The sequence below is a fragment of the Myotis myotis genome, unplaced genomic scaffold, assembly GCF_014108235.1.
Source record: "Myotis myotis isolate mMyoMyo1 unplaced genomic scaffold, mMyoMyo1.p scaffold_m19_p_13, whole genome shotgun sequence".
Taxonomy (NCBI): Eukaryota; Metazoa; Chordata; class Mammalia; order Chiroptera; family Vespertilionidae; genus Myotis; species Myotis myotis.
Window position 1 is genome coordinate 34,205,239 of NW_023416317.1, and position 18,489 is coordinate 34,223,727.

General features: G+C 44.0%; 1 protein-coding gene across 1 annotated transcript in view; it reads right to left on the bottom strand.

Annotated features, from left to right (window-relative positions):
- Positions 1-18,489, bottom strand: part of LOC118668195 (collagen alpha-4(VI) chain-like) — a 103,200-nt gene that overhangs the window by 60,511 nt on the left and 24,200 nt on the right. Inside the window, exons 6-10 of the mRNA XM_036332649.1 lie at positions 16,857-17,483; positions 12,528-13,073; positions 11,559-12,113; positions 2,343-2,668; positions 949-1,027 (exon numbers count right to left, since the gene is read on the bottom strand). Coding sequence (XP_036188542.1) covers positions 949-1,027; positions 2,343-2,668; positions 11,559-12,113; positions 12,528-13,073; positions 16,857-17,483 — 2,133 coding nt within the window. The remainder of the gene's footprint in view (positions 1-948; positions 1,028-2,342; positions 2,669-11,558; positions 12,114-12,527; positions 13,074-16,856; positions 17,484-18,489) is intronic.

Here is an 18,489-nt window from a genome sequence, read left to right on the forward strand (position 1 = left end):
TCAGCACATAGACCACGTTTGCAGTCTTTTGTCACAGACTCCCAAATCTCTGCCAGAAAAGTTACAACAATTTAAACTTCCAGTAGCAATCCATTTGGTAAATTTAGCTGGAAGCAAATTATCATAAAACATATTTCAACGCGCTGTTAACCAAGGGAAAACATCCTCCCCAGAACACGATGAACCTACTACCGAGAAGGGAGAAGGACAAAGGGAGCTTGAACACGTCATGCTGCTGGCTGTGCACCCTGAGCTGCTTCGGGCCTTTACATAGCACAGGCTGGGGATGGCCAGAGTAACCAGGCGCAGCTGTACAGAAGGCACTGCCCAAGGACACGCAGCGGAGGGAGCTGGTGGGCGCTGAAATGCAGCCAGCGCACCACTCACCGAGCCAGGAGCCCAGGCACAGGATGGCACCCACCCAGAGCACTGGGCATCTTTTTCTAATTTCACAAAGATGCCACATCAACCAGGAGCAGCCCTTGGAGATGGAGAAGGAGAAAGAATTAGGCAGCAAACAAGGAGACAGGGCAGTAGAAAGAGCGAGGCCCAGATTTAAGCTGATTCCAGAGTTCAGGGGAAAGAGACATATAGACCGCTACAAAAGCCTAAAGGAGCTAACAGCACCCACTCACCATGGAGTAGGAGTTGCACCTTCACCCCTCTCCCCACCCTCAAAAGCAGATGCCAGGCTGGGAACCAGTCAGTCCTGGCTAAGAGAGGCCCTGGGTCAGTGTCGGGGATGTGGGCCACAGGGTCTCTCAGCCCTACATAGTCTCCTGATTCATATGAAGAGGGAGACTGGGTGTCAGCCTCGTGGGCACTGAGCTCCTGTCACCTGGGTTAACAGCCTGTAGGCTTAATAGAGTCCAGTGCCATCTGGAAATCTGGGTATCTCAGCCCCTGTGAGAGGAATGAGGTCCGTGCAGGGCAACCCCGTGTACTTACCTTTGCCTCGGAGAAGCGCAGATGTTTTCTTCAGTCTCTCTAAATCATCATCCAGGCCATCTGTGAACACTAACAGGACCTGTTGTTTGGGGGCAGGGGTGAGGGCAGGATGGGAGAAGTTGGGAGGGAAAGGAAAGTGGGGAGGGAATGAAGAAGATGGATGCTATAAGTTGCACATTTTTTTTAATGCAAGGATAAGTTTAGCTTTTCTGGTTGTATCCAGCCTTTCGCCCTCTTCCCTTTTACCTATTCATTATTCATTTTATTACGCATTCATTTTTACTTCAACTTCCCACCCCCCAGTTCCCTATCCCCCCCAAAAAATAATAATTTAGACCAGCTTAACATGTTCACTTAAAAATACCTTCCAAAAATTATCTTACAATACTCATCTTTATCAATGTAAAAATACCAAAAGTATTATTGTATTTTCTACAATTAAAATGTGTTATCTTTACTCACAGAAAATTTTAATTTTAAAAAGTAAATTATACTACTCAAGAAATTCATTGGATGCATGACTGAAGGAAAAAAAAAAATCAATGTTTGGGGTTTTTTCAATCCTCACTTGAGGATATTTTTTCCATTGATTTTTAAAGAGAGTGAAAGGAAGGGGCAGGGGAGATAGAGAAAGAGAAACATTGATGTGAGAGAGACACATCGGTTGGTTGTCTCCCACACACACCCCAACTGGGCCCAGGACAAACTACAACCCAGATACCTGCCCTTGACCAGGAATCAAACCCAAAACCCTTTGGTGCGGGGGCCAATGCTCTACCACTGAGCCACACCAGTCCGGGCAAATAAATGTAACTTTTAAAACTTGAAGATGTCATTTTTTTTTTAATTTAAATTCTTTATTGTTTAAAGTATTACGTAAGTCTCCTTTTTCCCCCATTGGAGATGTCGTTTCTTAATAAATGTCACACGAGATCTTGCAATCTCTGTGGACCTTTGTGCTTGTAAAGTTTTGGGACAGTAAGACGGGACGAGGTGAGCTGCACTAGAGAGCTATCAGCTAGCACTACAGACAGCTCCAGGTGCTGAGGGGAAAACTGATGGGCCCTACTCTACATGGCTATCAGTGACCATAAGGAGCTCACAGTCATTGGAATGGAACATTCCTTGGATCATTAAATTGCGGACAACTTGAGGGCAGGGACTTTATCCTTTCATCCCTGCTGGCATTATTCAACATAGAGCCTCTTGGGCTTAGTAAACACTCGTTGACTGAACGAACGTACATTTCTTGTTGGTCTTTACTGGCTAGGACTATGGTTTTCCTCTCTGTAGGATCTCCAGTGAAGCACAGTTTACTTGGCCTCAGTCACAAAAGCCTTATCCCCCTGAGCCTGCCTGATGTTTCCATAACATGAGTTCTCAGCATTTATTACCTTCACTTTAGCAGAAGAGAGGTGGATCGCATTATCTCCCAGGGACTGCAAAAAATCCACATCCATGCGGTTGCTCTTGGCAGCCTGATGAACCAAGAACTTTTGAATGATTTCATCACTATACTTCTCAAAGCCTGAGTCGAAGATAAGCTGGCCATTTGAGCCAGGAACCAAGTAGCGAAACATTGTGTTGATCTGACTACAGCTGATGTTAGGAAGCAAGGCCAACTGTTGCATCAGCTCTGGCAGTAACCCTTGAAGCTTCTTCTGATCTTGCCTTGTGGGAGTGGAGATATCAATTGCTACAGACAAATCTAGGTTGCATTCTTTGAAAATGAAGGAGAAAAAAAATCGAATTAGTCACCTATAAATGCATGACCAGGCCCAACCAAAACTGCCCTGAAAAGAAGAACCCCAGACTACCCATAGAAATATAAATTAAATAATGGTTATTGTTTAATTTAGGGGATGGTTTGTTACACAGCAAAAGCTAACAGATACAACATATACTGTTTCATACCTCTGTGCCTCTGCAAATCCTATTCCCTCTACCTTGCCGGGAGCCGGTCCATCCCTGCTGTTTCAAGGGACCTGGCATATATGGTATACTGTTCTTAATATGTTTGCTCACCTTCTTGGCACTATGTGTTTTAACCTAGGTCTCTGAGAAAGGTTGTTTCCCCAGGTAGGGATTTTCCCCTGAAGTTAGGGAGGGAATAAAACCTCTTAACTAAGTGCCAGGCGGGTAATTAATCACTTTAACTATGAACAATCATGCTTAAACTACAAAATCTTTACTCCCTGGAATGGAGATAAGAAACGCCCTAACCTTTGGAATAGAGATTGATAGGATTGGAATCAACTGGTATAAATACAGATGTAACAAGACAGAACTTAGAAGACAGAACCTACACACAGAACCTAGACACAGAACCTAGACAGAGAACCTAGACACAGGAACCTAGAGACAGAACCTAGACACAGAACCTAGACAGAACCTAGAGACAGAAGAACTTCACTGGAGAGAACATGGCAAAAGATCCTGGACAGAAACTGGCCACAGAACCTAGAGACAGAACCTAGCGAGAGAACCTGGCTGAAGAACCTAGAGACAGAACCTGGCTACAGAACCTGGACAGAACCTGGCTGGAGAACCTAGTGAGGGAACATGGCTACAGAATCTGGCTGAAGAACCTGGAGAACCTGGCTGGAGAACCTAGCAAGAGAACATGGACACAGAACCTGGCTGGAGATCCTGAACAGAACTTCACTGGAGATCCAGACCAGAACTTGGCTGGAGATTCTGGCTAGAGATCCTGGCTAGGCTGCTGATCAACTGAACGCTGTCTCTGTGTCATTCCTTCTTCGCCGACTCCATCCACACCTTTGGGGACCCCTGGACCTGCTGGGGCAGGACCCCAGCACTACCTGAAATGTTCTTTCCCATCCTCTCAACCCCAGTCTGGTTAACTCATACATATCTATCAAGTAGCAGTTTAAGGAACCCCTTCCCTAAAGCTCTTTCTCACTCATGTCCCCAGTTCCTCAGGGTGTATTATCAAATCCCTATGATTTACTGTACTTAATCTTCTCTACCACCAAACAAGGATTCCTTGATAGTAGGACTATGTCATCTTACTTTCCAGGACCTAATACACATAGATGCTCATTAAATATTTGACAAGTGAATGAGGAAGAAAAAATAAATGAGCCTTGTGTCTCTTTCAGCATAAGCTATACTATTTCCTTTCCCCCTGGAAGTTTTCTTCTTCATTCACCACCCATGCATAGACCTTGTTTCAGGGGAGCATATTAGAAAAGATCAGGACTGACAATCTCTCCCAATTTTCTGTTACTTCTGCCTGAAAACTTTTAAGCCCTCCTGGAAAGGTGTAGCGAGAATGTGAAGGTCTATTGACCTTTCAGTCTATACCCACCCACTCACAGGTAAACAAGACCATGCACAAAATTCTACGGAAGAGACAAAAGTTGATGGTCACAGATGTATCTGGATTAGAATCTGAATAAATTACTTAAAATGTAACTTACTGGCCATAAGAAGGCCCACTATTATTAATTACTTCTGGACAACAAACATAACTTGGGACTGTCCAGGGCAAACCAGGACATGTGGACATTTTCTCCTTAGGCCAGCACATATTGGAGTATTTGGCTCAGAATCAATGAAAACAAAACTTCACATTTGGGGAGGGGAGGACACAATTATGAGGAAAATAAATATTGGATCCATCACCAGCAAAAAGGGCTATAAACAGTGGCCTAAAGTTTCTCAGGGACCTGAGATCCAGGGGTGAGCCATGAGTTTTCTATCACCTAAATACCATACTCCCAGCTAGCTAGCCAAATATGTTTCTAGAGTTGCCAAGATAGAAACTGTCTTCCTCCCTTCCTTTCATATAAAACATCTTGGTTTTATTTTTATTTATTTTTAATCCTCACCAAAGGTATGTTTATTGATTTTAGAGAGAATGGAAGGGAAGGAGGAAGAGAGAGAGAGAGAGAGAGAGAGAGAGAGAGAGAGAGAGAGAGAGAGAGAGAGAGAAACACAGATATTAGAAACATCAATCGGTTGTCTACCAGAGGTGCCTCAACAGGGAATCAAACCAGCAACCTAGATATGTGGGGAGTCAAGCCCACAATGCTGTATGGAACAACATACCAACCAACTGAGCCACTCGCCCAGGGCTTGTTTTGATTTTTAAATCTCTAATTGAAATTCACCAGAAAGAGTTTCCACAGATGTTAATCCTATTTCTATATCAAATCTGACTTCACAAAAAAGGAAGTTCCTTTTTGTGGTATGGTATATTATTCCAATATTTCTAATTTACATTTCCCCAGGGACATTTTCAGCTGGCATGATTCTGTAATGCAAGGAGTATTTTCTTTCCCTGTCAATGGAAAGGGTATTAACTTTGCCAAATAACCTCTAAGGTCTTTATAATTCAGCGTTATGATTCTAGAATTCTAGATTAATTAGGTTTCAGCTATTATTAAAATATCTAGCTAATTTTATCAAAAAAGTCAAAAGACGAAGCTGAAGATAAATATAAATCCTAATTTACTGCATTGTACAAAATGAACTGAAAAGAGAAGATGGAATCCTATATCTATTTTTCTCTCCCAGATAATATCCAGGTGCATATAAACACAAAAAATGGACTTTAATTTCTGAAGAATCTGAACTGCTTAATGCAGGACATCTCATAACCCATCCTTATTTAAAACATGTTATACATGCACTCTTCTCAATTGATTTCTGAGTTCACCAAGGACACTGCAAAGTAGTGATATTCTTTAGACAATAAAAACAAAAATATCAATTTAATACTCTAGAAAATTGGCTCCAGCTTTTGACACCAACTGTTGGGAAGTCAAATCCTGCCTCCATTATTTCCCATCTATTTCTTAACCTCTCTTGTTTTTCTCATGATGATTCTGGAAACTGGGTATCAGAACAAATAACATATGTTTCAAATAGGGTTGATGTAGCAATATTGGACTTAGGGGTTCCATTATATATTCTTCTATGTGATTCCATATTACACTATACTTCTCCATACCACACTATACATTACTATGCCATATTACTCCATTACATGACATTCTATGCTATTCTGTGTATGCTACTATTGTTAGAGTAGGGAGCAAGATATTAATAAAGGAGAGGAGCAAATGGAATTAGACATTATTAAGTATAATCAACTAGGGAGCATAAGCCTATTTAACCAGGAAGCTACAGCTTTACACTCTCTAACCTAGGGGAGAGCAGCACTGCCCTGCCAAGGGGATTAACAGCCCTCCCTCTCCCCATGCAGGGAGCAGCCTGCCCTCTGGTACCAGCCTGTCTGATTGTTGCAGGGGGTAGGGGATAGGGGAAGAGCAGGGGGAGATAAGCACATGCACAAAAGAGGTCAAAATGGCCCAGGGGGAGGTGCTTCTATGAGGCATGTGCAATAGGAGCTAAGATGGCGATCACAGAGGCCTGTCAGTCTAGCCTGGGAAATTAATAGATTGGTTAGGAGGTGAACCCATCAGAAACACATGAAAGCTTGGGAAATTGATTGGTTAGTTTGAAAGGAGCTCCTGATCCTTCCCAAACCCAAAATAATATAATCCCAGCTAACAAAGCTCGCTCTCTCTCCCTCACCCTCTCCCTCACCCTCTCCCTCTCCCTCTCCCTCTCCCTCTCCCTCTCCCTCTCCCTCTCCCTCTCCCTCTCCCTTTCCCTCCCTTCCTTCCTCCCTTCCTCCTTTCCTCCCAGTAACACACACTTGCCCTGTTTATTCAAGCATCATTTCTGTAGCAATCAAGTGCGTCTACCAGCCACCTGGGCAGACCACACAGGCCATTGTTTTGGCCTTGATGAAGACAAAATTGGACTTTTTCCATAACGTGATGGAGGAGATAGGACACTGGAAACCCAGGGGCTGCCTTCTATTTCCACCTGAATAAATCTTACCATGCCACAACCTCCTGTACATGTGTCTGTGGAATACTCTCCTTGTAATTTCTGCCAGCAGCACTATCATGACCCTCACAATGACGATTTAGTCAATGACAGACCACATATATATCCGTGGTCCCAGAGAATTATAATGGAGCCGAAAATTCCTATTGCATAGTGATGTTGCAGCCATGATAAGGTCATAGCGCAATGTATTACTGTTTTGTGCTGGTCTCAGTCTATGGATAGTAATGCAATCGCTAGAAATCCCTGGGGGTACTTACCTGGGCCTCAATCATCTTCCCACAGACATCTCCTATTTCTAAACCAATTTTATAACTGGACCAACACTTTGGTTCTTATTACCCTTCAGCAAGTTGCCCTTCAGCAATAACTATTGGGAGACTTTAAAGAAAAGAAGAGTTTATTACTTAGAGGCCCTGGGATGTGCAAGGCACACGAGAGGGAACACAGCAAGATCACAGGTAGAGAGGGAGAGAGAGAATGCAGACGTCTGGGGTTCTGCTTTTATTGGGGTCAAGGGTGAGGGAGGAGGGGCTAAGGTTTTGCAGCTCACTCTTTATAGGTTAATTTATTTTTATTTTTAAAAATATATTTATATTGATTTCAGAGAGGAAGGGAGAGGGAGAGAGATAGAAACATCAATGATGAGAGAGATTCATTGATTGGCTGCCTCCTGCATGCCCCACACTGGGGACTGAGCAAGACTGGCCAGGCTGCCCTCCTTATGTTTTAAATTAACTTATAAACTGTGGTGTCATTTTTGATTTGTAGGACAGTTATTTTTAAAAACTGACATCCCACCTGGCCGGCTTGGCTCAGTGGTTGAGTGTCAACCTATGAACCAGGAGGTTATGGTTCAATTCCAGGGCTCGGTCCCCAGTGTGGGGCGTGCAGGAGGCAGCCAATCAATGATTCTCTCTCATCATTAATGTTTCTCTTGCTCTCCCTCTCTCTTCCTCTCTGAAATCAATAAAAATATATCTAAAAATAAGAGGGTGAATTTAAAGCACAAGAAAAGAAAAAAAAAGTAGCTTAAATGGTCAGTTATAAAAGTCAACCAAGATCTCTAAAACAAAGGAACCTCAGTTGGAAGGTGGGGGGAATGGTTCTTTATCTAGAGAGGCAAGCAATATGTTTATTCCAGATAGCATTTGAAGCAGATGCCTCTTTGAAATGGATGCCTTGGCAGTGGAAGCTTAAATCAGGCACTTGCATTACAAAAAGAAAAGCCAACGGTCAGAGCTTACCCTAAAATTATTCACTTGTTTGTGGTGAGACTGGGGTAAACAAACCTACCGTGCTACCAGTCCTATAAAAGTATAGTACCTACATTAGAAGGATATACCATCTAGGGTGCTTGCACTCGATGATGTCCACAGAACCATGACATCACTTAAGGATGCTTTTCTCAGAAGCTATCCTCATTGTACAAGTTGGTAGTTACAGAATAGTCATGGGGATGGAAAGTACAGCATAGGGAATATAGTCAATAATGTTCTAATAACTATGTATGGTGTCAGATGGGTATGAGATTTATCAGGACGATCACTTAGTAGGTTATATAATGTCTAATCACTGGGGTGTACACCTGAAACTGATATAATAATGTATGTCAACTACATTTGAAAAGTATAAAATGATTTTTTTAAAAGGTACCCTCATTAAGTGACACATGGCTATATGTTATACTATACTAGAGGCCTGGTGCACAAAAATTTGTGCACTGGGGTGGTGGGGGAAGGGTCCCTCAGCCCGGCCTGTGCCCTCTCACAGTCTGGGACCCCTCGGGAGATAACGACCTGCTGGCTTAGGCCTGCTCCCGGGTGGCAGAGGGCAGGCCTAATCTCTAGGTGCAGCCCCTGGTCGGGCTCAGAGCAGGACCGATTGGGGAGTTGGGCGCCACCCCCTGTCATGCACAGAGCAGGGCGGATTGGGAGGTTGCAATGCCACCCTCAGTCATGCTCAGGGTAGGGCCGATTGGGGGGTTGGGGCACCGCCCCCTGTCACACTCAAGGCAGGGTCGATGGGAAGGTTGGGGCGCCACCCTGTCAAGCACAGAGCAGGGCCAATCAGGGGTTTGGGGAGCTCCCCCTGTCACGCACAGAGCAGGGTCAATCAGGGGGTTGGGGAGCTCTCCCCTGTCACGCACAGAGCAGGGTCGATCAGGGGGTTGGGGAGCTCCCCCCGTCACGCACAGAGCAGGGTCAATCAGGGGGTTGGGGAGCTCTCCCCTGTCACGCACAGAGCAGGGTCGATCAGGGGGTTGGGGAGCTCCCCCCGTCACGCACAGAGCAGGGCCCATCAGGGGGTTGGGGAGGTCCCCCATGTCACGCACAGAGCAGGGCCCATCAGGGGGTTGAGGAGCTCCCCCCTGTCACTCACAGAGTAGGGCCGATAGGGGAGTTGGGGCACCGCCCCCTGTCACACACAGAGCAGGGCGGATCAGGGGGTTGGGGCGCCGCCCTCTATCACCCACAGAGCAGGGCTGATCAGAGGGTTGGGGCGCCGCCACTGTCACACTCAGGGCAGGGCCGATGGGGAGGTTATGGCTCTACCCCATCACACACAGAGCAGGGCCCGTGGAGGGGGGGGGGGGCGCCGCCCTCTATCACCCACAGAGCAGGGCCGATCAGGGGGTTGGGGCACCGCCACTCTCACACTCAGGGCAGGGCCGATGGGGAGATTATGGCTCTACCCCGTCACACACAGAGCAGGGCCCGTGGGGTGGGGGGGTTGGGGCGCCACACCCTGTCACACACAGAGCCGCAGGGCGATCAGGGAAGCTCCCCCCTATCAGGCACAGAGCAGGGCCGATCAGGGGGTTGGGGCATCTTCCCCTGTCACGAACAGAGCAGGGCCGATAGGGAGGTTGTGGCCCTGCCCCCTGTCACACACAGAGCCACAGGGTGATCAGGGGGTTTGGGCGCTGCCCCCTGTCACGCTAATCCCGGTGCCGGGAGGCATATTACCCTTTTACTATATAGGATAGAGGCCTGGTGCATGGGTGGGGCTGGCTGGTTTGCCCTGAAGGGTGTCCTGGATCAGGGTGGGGGTCCCCACTGGGGTGCCTGGCCAGTCTGGGTGAGGGGCTGAGGGCTGTTTTCAGGCTGGGACTGAAGCTCCCAACTGCTCCTTTTTTTCTTTTTTTCTTTCTTTTTTTATTCTGGGCCAGCTTTAGCTCTGAGGCTCCAGCTCTTAGGCATCCGCTGCTGAAAGCAGTTATCTGGTTTGTTTAGGTTCTATAATCGAAACTCTGTATCAATTCCAGCTCTGAGATCCCGGCTCGCTGAAAGCAGGTTTCTGGGGTTTTGTTTAGCTTCTATATTTGTTACAATGTTTTTTAAACTGCAGGCTCAGAGGCCGGCAAGGCAGGCGGGGAACGTTGGTTTCCTCCGTCACTGAAGCAAGCAAGCCTCATGTTAGTTTCAAGCTGCCTGGCTGCCTGCCGCCATCTTGGCTGGCAGTTAATTTGCATATCTCGCTCATTAGCCAATGGGAAGGGTAGCGGTCATATGCCAATTACCATGTTTCTCTTTTATTAGATAGGATAATGCTCTTCTATATTATACTATGCTTCTTTATGCCATATGATACTAGCCTCCTGCTCAAAGTATGATTTGAGAACCTACAGGATCAGCATCACCTGGGAGCTTGTTAGTAATACAGAATCTCTCCAAAAACTACTCAATCATAATCTGCATTTTAATAAGATCTCCAGCTGGTTCAAGTTTGAGAGGCCCTGTTATGCTCTACTCTACCACATATACCAAAAGGCAATACAGAACAGTATTTAGTACACAAACTCTAGAACCACACTTCCTCGAGTTCAAATCTCAGCTTTGCCATTTACTTGGGCCAAATAACCTGATTTTTCTGTGTCTTGGTTTCCTCATCTGTAAAATGTATCTAGGATGTCAGTATCTATTCAACAGCGTTATGTGAAGATTTAGTGTTTTAATATATGGGAGTCCTTGGAACAGCAGCTGGCACAAAAATAAAGCGCCATTTAAAGGTTAGCTATCCTGATTACAATGTGGTTTGCTGTAGACTCTCACTCCCTGTGGGAAGGAGGTACAGTCATCCATGAAGACACTCTCTGGGTCAGTCACCCACTGAAAGCCGAGTCTTGAGATAAGATCAGAAAGACAGACTCAGACTGTTGGGAAGAGGAACCCTTGTCTCTGGACCTTGCTGTGTTGATAAAAGCTTAAGGAGATAAAATGGGATTGAGAATGACCTCAACCCCATGGAAGCAGATTAGCAACAGAGTAGAGAGACCCCTGAACAGAGCCACATAGAAAAGAGTGTGTTCTATTTCAACATGAACAACTAACTGATAGTATTCTCTGCTTCTATTTCCCTTTCGATGTGCCCAAATCATCAGTAAGCTGTATGTACGTGTTCCAGTCTGGTTTCATCTATCTACAAGGAATATGGGGAAGAGGTGTGAGGACTTTCTAGAGAGACAGTTTTGAGAAAGTTCAGGCCTTTGGAGACCAGAGGGCAGGAAGCCAGGGGATGATTTAAAAAAAAAAAAAAAAAAAAATCCCCAGGGGAAGGTGAACCACAGCGTTAGGAGTTCGGTCCTCTTGTTCTCCCCACAGGGTGATCTTCCCTGCCTCCCCCAGCTAGAAGGATCAGTTTTACTTTATTACGAGAGCCAACAGGGTCGCTGACACCTATGATGGGTTCATAGATCAAATAACAAACCCTCTGTCACTCACCTTCTGGAATGCAGACCTGATAAAAAATTTCCTTCTCCAGATTCTGCAGGGACTCAAAATTTTCTCCATGGTACACTTTGCCAGGGTCATTAGTCATCTCCAAAAGCTGAGAGCGTCTGGCTTCCCCCACTCCAATGGCAAAAATAATTATGTTTTTGTCCCTGATGGCCTTGGCTGGTATGGCTACATTGTCCTGGGAGACCCCATCAGTGATCACAATCAAATACTGATGAACACCGGGTCTCCCTCCTCTTGAACTGTCAAAAAAAATCAGCGTGAAATTCAAGGCTTTCCCAGTGCGGGTGCCATCATTCATCTGCTGAACATCTGAGATGGCTCTGTTAATGTCCATCTTCAAGGAGTATTGGTTGAGCCTGAATTCTTCTTGGGGGGTTGAGCTGAACTGCAAAAGACCGATCTGAATTTCATCAGCCCCGATATTAGATAGATTCACCATCCTCTTCATGAATCCCTTCATCTTTTCAAAGTCTTTTGGGGAGATGGATTCTGAACCATCTATCAGAAAGATAATGTCAGCTTTCTTGTTCTTACAGGCTGGAGGGGGAAAGGAGCAGAACAGAACATTCACTCAGAGACTGAAACCAATTAATTACCCGTCCTCAGAGACCGTCTGAGGTGGCATATGTACAACATGAAAATATTTTTAAAGGGGGTGAAAGAGGAAGTCAATGAAATAAATTTTCTATGAAACATAAAAATATTTTAAAGGGGGTAAAAGAGGAAGTCAACAAAATAAATTTTCTATGATCTAGCACAGACCAGTCTTAAAATAGACACAGCTGTATGATAAAAACATAAAATTTGACCGTCCTGGTTCATTCTAGGTCATGGTCACTCTGTGTCTAAGACTCCCTAATGGACCAGTGAATCCACACTTCAAGAATGAAGCCTATTCACATAGACCTGACACATATATTTAGAGAGAGAGACTAAAGAAAAAAGTCTTACTCTCTGAGGAGCAGATGTCTTGTACCACTTCTTGTTGGATGGCCTTCAGTGAATCAAACTCATGCACGAAAAACATCTTGTCTTTCGCTATCTCCTTAAGCTCAATGGTGTTAGCGTCTCGGACCCCAATCGCATAAATGATGACTTTGTCTCTCCTCAATGCCTCTGCCGCCTCAGCCACTGGGTCCGCAGACTGACCGTCAGTGATGACTATGAGATACCAAGGCACGTCTCGGCGAGCAGTGTCTGCAAAGACCTGAGCCATGACACTCAAGGCCTGACCTGTCATGGTGCCGCCTCCCCACTGCTGGATGCCATCGATGGCTGCCTTCAGTCTGGCCACACTGGGGTACTGGCTGAGGATAAACTGACTGTTAATTCCATCTGAGTACTGAACGACTCCAAACCGTACTCTGTCGGGCCCGATATGGAACATCTTTATCACCTCATTCATGAACACCTTCATTTCAAGAAAATCATCTGGTTTGATGCTGCCAGACCCATCGATAAGGAAGTAAATATCTGCCTTCTGTACGTGCACACAGCCTAGGCAAGAAGAAGAAGAAGCAACCATTAGAACAGGGGTGAGATGGCATGTCATCCCCAGCAGAACTGAGCCTCAGGTGCCTACAGAGGTAACCTGCTCACTAACTCAGCCGGGATTGGCTGCCTCCCCTTCCTCTCTCTCATCTCCACTCTCCTACCAGTGTGCTTCCAGGATAAGCCACTTGCAACCAGATCCTTTTCCCAGAGTCTGTTTCTGGTGAACCCCACTTGACATTTCTCAAATGGGGAAGTTGAGAACAGGCTAAAAGTAAAATATCAGAGCATATTTGAAGCTGTGAATTGTCTCAGTTATTTAATATTCCTGCTTCCCATCCAAGTCACACTTTTTAAATATATGGACACTTTCTGGAATGTAATGTCATGTAATTACTTCAAATGAATTTAAAACTTTCTGGTTTAGATCCTGTCTCCACCACTTACTAGCAGGTTTACCACTTTGCATGTCAATTCCCTAACCTGTCGAACAAGAATCTTAACACCTGCTCGGTGAGTTTATTGTGAGGATTAACTACGGTTATGGAAACATAGCTGAGCTGAGTATTAAAAAGTCATGGTTAAGATCGCCCAGGGCTTTATTTCTGTCACCTAGCAGATGCCTCATAAAGAATGAGATGTAATTTTCTCCTCACTCCTTTCAGTAAGGGTGACCCAGATTTGTGTTATTAATGTCTGGATTCCCTTGACCCAGGGAAGAATCAATAGCCTTTTCAAGTTTTCTGGCTGAAAGGCAAGTGGTCTGAGGCAGGAGTTGGGCTCCGCTGCTCATGCCTTCATTTGGGAGGACCCTGGCCCAGCCAATATGAGACATACTTACACTAAAAACAAAACAAAAAATTCTTATTTATCTGAATGAACTTCAAATTTAACTGGGCATCCCCACCCTAAAGGGACAGGCATTGGAAGGGGGCGTGACTTAGAAGAGTCGGAGAGGAGGGATCTGCCCCTACCGTGTTTGCCAAATGCTTGGAGAATGAAAATTATGAAAAAAGAAGGCAGACACTCAGACCCTGCTGGAACCCAGCCCCCACTGGTGACAGGTAGATAGCTAGCCCGAGTCTGAGAAAAGGGCCACTGTGCAGGAAGGGGCATCTTTAGAGCCAGCCCCCTGCGGCAGTGGCTCACATTCTTGTGAACCTTGGCAGAGGGAGGTTTGGGAGGGGGGAGGGGGGAGAAATATTTCTTACAGTCTGGCTGCTACTAAGCATCCACATCTATGACATATGCGAAGTGCTGAGCAGAGTGGCTGACACATAACAGATGATCAATAAATGGTAGATATTAGGAACATTATGATCAGCCAGGACACAATTCTGGTAAAAATGTCCCAACTTCTACTTACCTCTAAGTTACCCCCAATCCTCAGCTCCTCTAAAATTGAGCTGATTTTCCTGATTCTCTTTAGCTGCTGTGCAGTCTGGGAAATAAATCAACCCTCAAGTCTTTATACTTTTTGTACAACAGAAGGAGAGAGAGGGAGACTTCTCTCCTTCCCTATGGAATAGAGGCAAGGGATGCACAAGGAAGTGAAATTCATAGTTAATGATTTTGTTCCTTATTCCCAGGACAGAGAAAGGGACTAAATATACAGGCCAAAGGAAAAGATGGGAACTTATTTATTTTAAATCTCTAGACCTTAGTACAAGTAATCAAAAAAATTACAAAGCCGAAACCGGTTTGGCTCAGTGGATAGAGCGTCGGCCTGCAGACTGAAGGGTCCCAGGTTCGATTCCGGTCAAGGGCATATACCTGGGTTGTGGGCACATCCCCGGTAGGAGATGTGCAGAAGGCAGCTGATCGATGTTTCTCTCTCATCGATGTTTCTGACTCTCTATCTCTCTCCCTTCCTCTCTGTAAAAAATCAATAAAATATATTTTTAAAAAATATTAAAAAAAATTACAAGATCACTTAGTAATTGCTTAAAAAAAAAAAAGCTCAGTCATTTTCCCTTGAAGATATCATCACAACGTTGCATTTTTAAGTTAATTATCTACATTTCAAGTTATCTTCTTTCCATCATTCTGATTGGAAGCTAAGAAATACGACCATGGGTGGACAAAAATAGACAAGTAGACAGACAGACACAACAATATTTATAGCAGCCAGTAAGTAGCAAATTTGGGATTTAAAATTCAGGCAACTTGCCTAGCCAGTGTTGCTCAGTGGTTGAGCATCAACCCATGAACCAGAAGGTCACAGTTCGATTCCCCATCAGGGTACATGCCCCCGTTGCGAGCTCGATCCCCAGTGGAGGACGTACAGGAGGCAGCCGATCAATGGTTCTCTCTCATTATTGATGCTATCTCTCTCTCCCTTTCCCTTCCTCTCTGAAATCAATTAAATTTTTTTTTTTAATTCAGGCAATTTGACCCCAAGGTGCACATACTTCACTGCTATGTTTTTTCTGGTGGTTGTTTTTTTTAACTGCATATACAATAGGAGGTCTCCTAACTAACCTCCTCCTAAGTGGCTCCCCAGATAATTGACATTCTCCCTTCCCTCCGCAACACGTGAGCAATAGTCCCACATGCTCTGAGTGCCTTCCGCCTGGAAGCTCTCAGTTGAACACTACACAGTTCTGCTTTGCTTAGTGGAAGAATAAGCCTACTAAGAGCAATGTGGGTTTGTCCCTGCCCTGTTTATGGCAGTTTTGTTATTATAATTACACAACAAATCAAATATTGTGCAATCAGTAGAATATGAGTGTGAATAAAAGGTTTATTGCAACTATGAAAACGAGGTTTACTGCTTAGAAAGCCAATAAAGGCCAGTTGTTATCAAAGAAATTGTTGATATACTAGATAGCACCATAAAAGATTGGATTTCTGAGATCATAAAAATCAATAAGTATTTCTGTGCTCAGATTGCTTCAAAGATAGCTAAGTTATCTTCCCACTTTAAAAAAAATGGAAACTATAGAAAATACACTATTGGGTGATTGATGAAGAAATATTCAGAATTCCAATCAGTAGGGTTCATATTCAAAGAAGCGATCGCCCTACACAAAAGCTTGGAAAATTGATTTTCTTTTCTTTTTTAACTTATAAGTTTTAGATTTCAAAAATGTCTGTATCCTTTTATAAATAATTTCCTGCTTTATGTGACTTAAGATTTGGTCAATCCATACTCAATTCCCTATGGCTTCCACTGTAAATATACATATAGTTTCATCTAACTGTTAAAATGGATGAGGGGTAAGATAGAAAGAGGGAGGGATGTTCACTATTTACTTCACATTCTTCTGCACTGTTAGGAATGAAAATGGAATCATTTTAACTTTATAAGTTTTGTGTTTCAGTATTTTAATAAATTGACTCCCAAATCTTTTCTTGAATGGGGTGAGGGGTTGGGGTGAGGGATAGGAGAGGAAATGAGTGGATGCATAAAGCAAGCAGAGTATATATATATGTATGTATATATATATATATATATGTGTGTGTGTGTGTGTGTGTGTGTGTGTATACATATTTATTTATTTGGAGCCCAGCCCGTGATTCAAAATCATGTGGCACTGCCCACCCACCTGCAGCCCTGCCTTGACACCCGAACCTGTTCACACAGAGCTCCAGTGCACTTCAAACCCCGCCCTCAGTCACCTCTGGCTGGTCCCGCCTTCTCTGGGCGCCTCCCCACTTCCACCCTGTCTCCGGAGCAATGCCCCAGCTAATATGATAATGATCTGGTCATTACCCATTACGGCGTATCGACCATTAGCATATTAGCTCTTTATTAGTATAGATAAAATTTGGAAAAGGTCCTCCTACCTTCTTGCACGGCATAGCCCATCCCAGTAACGGAAACTCTTCCTCCCACTGTCTGAGGGCAGAGCTTGTTTTTAATCTTGCTTCCCACAATGGAGAGTTGCAAAAAGGATTCCAGAGGGATGGCGTGCTTCCAAGGGGGATATGATGCTATCTTCTCCAGGTCCTCACTCTTGGAGGCAAGCTGGGTGCCCACGGCATAGACGGTAACCCCCGCCCTGCGCAGGAGAGAAGCCGGTCTGGACACATTGTCTTGGGAGAAGCCTTCCGTGATGACCACAGCTATCTGCTGCACACCTTGCTTGGACCGGCTGCCCTTCTCCGGAATGAAAACCTCATTCCTTAGGAAATCCAAAGCAGCACCAGTCTTGGTCCTTCCTCTCTGTCCCCGGGAGGTTAATTTGTCCAAATGTTCCAAGATTTTGGCTGGAGTCTGAAATGTATCCAGTGAAAACTCAAGTCGTGGCTTCTCGCCGTAAAAGACCAAGCCAGTTCTCACATCGGGAAAAACGCTTAGAGAGCGGACAGTGGTCTTTAAGAAATTGACAACTTGTTGGAAATTAGATTGCTGATCCCTGCTAAATTCCTCAATGAGGAATACTAAGTCAGCAGGGATAGCAGTGGGACATGCTATAAACAAAAACAAAAACAAAAAGAAGGGTTTTAGGCACGAGAACAGAATAAGAAAGACAGCATTCATTTTGTATATAAAAGTCATGCTATATTTTATATACCATCATATTTATATACTTATTTTTATATACTGTAATATTTAGTATTAAAATCATAATAATATGTATTATTCTAACTTATACTGATACATTTTAGAATTTAGTGGAAGGCTTTATGACCATCATTTGGTATGATGGTCAAAGAACATTACAGGGTTCATACCTATCCCCAAATTTTTCACATGAAAGAGTATTCACAATATTTGCAAATTTCGTAAATATCTCTGTTTCTACAAGAAAGTGCTTTAAGGTCATGTTTTGATTCATTGAGTCCATTAGAAGCATCTGAGTCTTGCTTGGCTAGTTTTTTCATCATTTTTCGAGTTTCAGAAAACCCTGGGTCAAATTCTCTTTTATAGGCCTGAAACCTCCTGGATTTAATAACTTTGTCTCTGTCCTGGTAAAAGATGGAAATAGTAAATTGTGACTGTTAACAGATACAGCTTCCTCTATAAATTTCATGTTATTTCAACATGAAATACCCCAAGTTCCCATCAAAAATCTTTGTCCAAAAATTGGGCTTAATGGCTATTTTATTTTGCTATAAAAGAATCTTCCCTTTAATCTGCCTTAAATGGGGTATTGGCGTTAGGATTGCATTAAACTCCCTTCTAAGAGAAGTCCAAACCTCTTTCACAATTTAAGGCAGTGCTTACTATAAAAATAAATAAATAAATAAACAACAACGATTTAAAAAAAAAAAAAACAAAAAAAAACCAACACTGTGTCCACATACCAAAAAGGCGCAAATATGCTTGGATGTCAGAAAAAATAAAAATCCCCCTAGCAGAGAGCTAAAACCATATACACAGGAGGCTGAAACCAGTGTGTAGACAGCTGCATATGATGAAACAAAATTGGGAGAAGAGCTTGTAGGGTCAACAGAATAATCTTTTGATTATCTT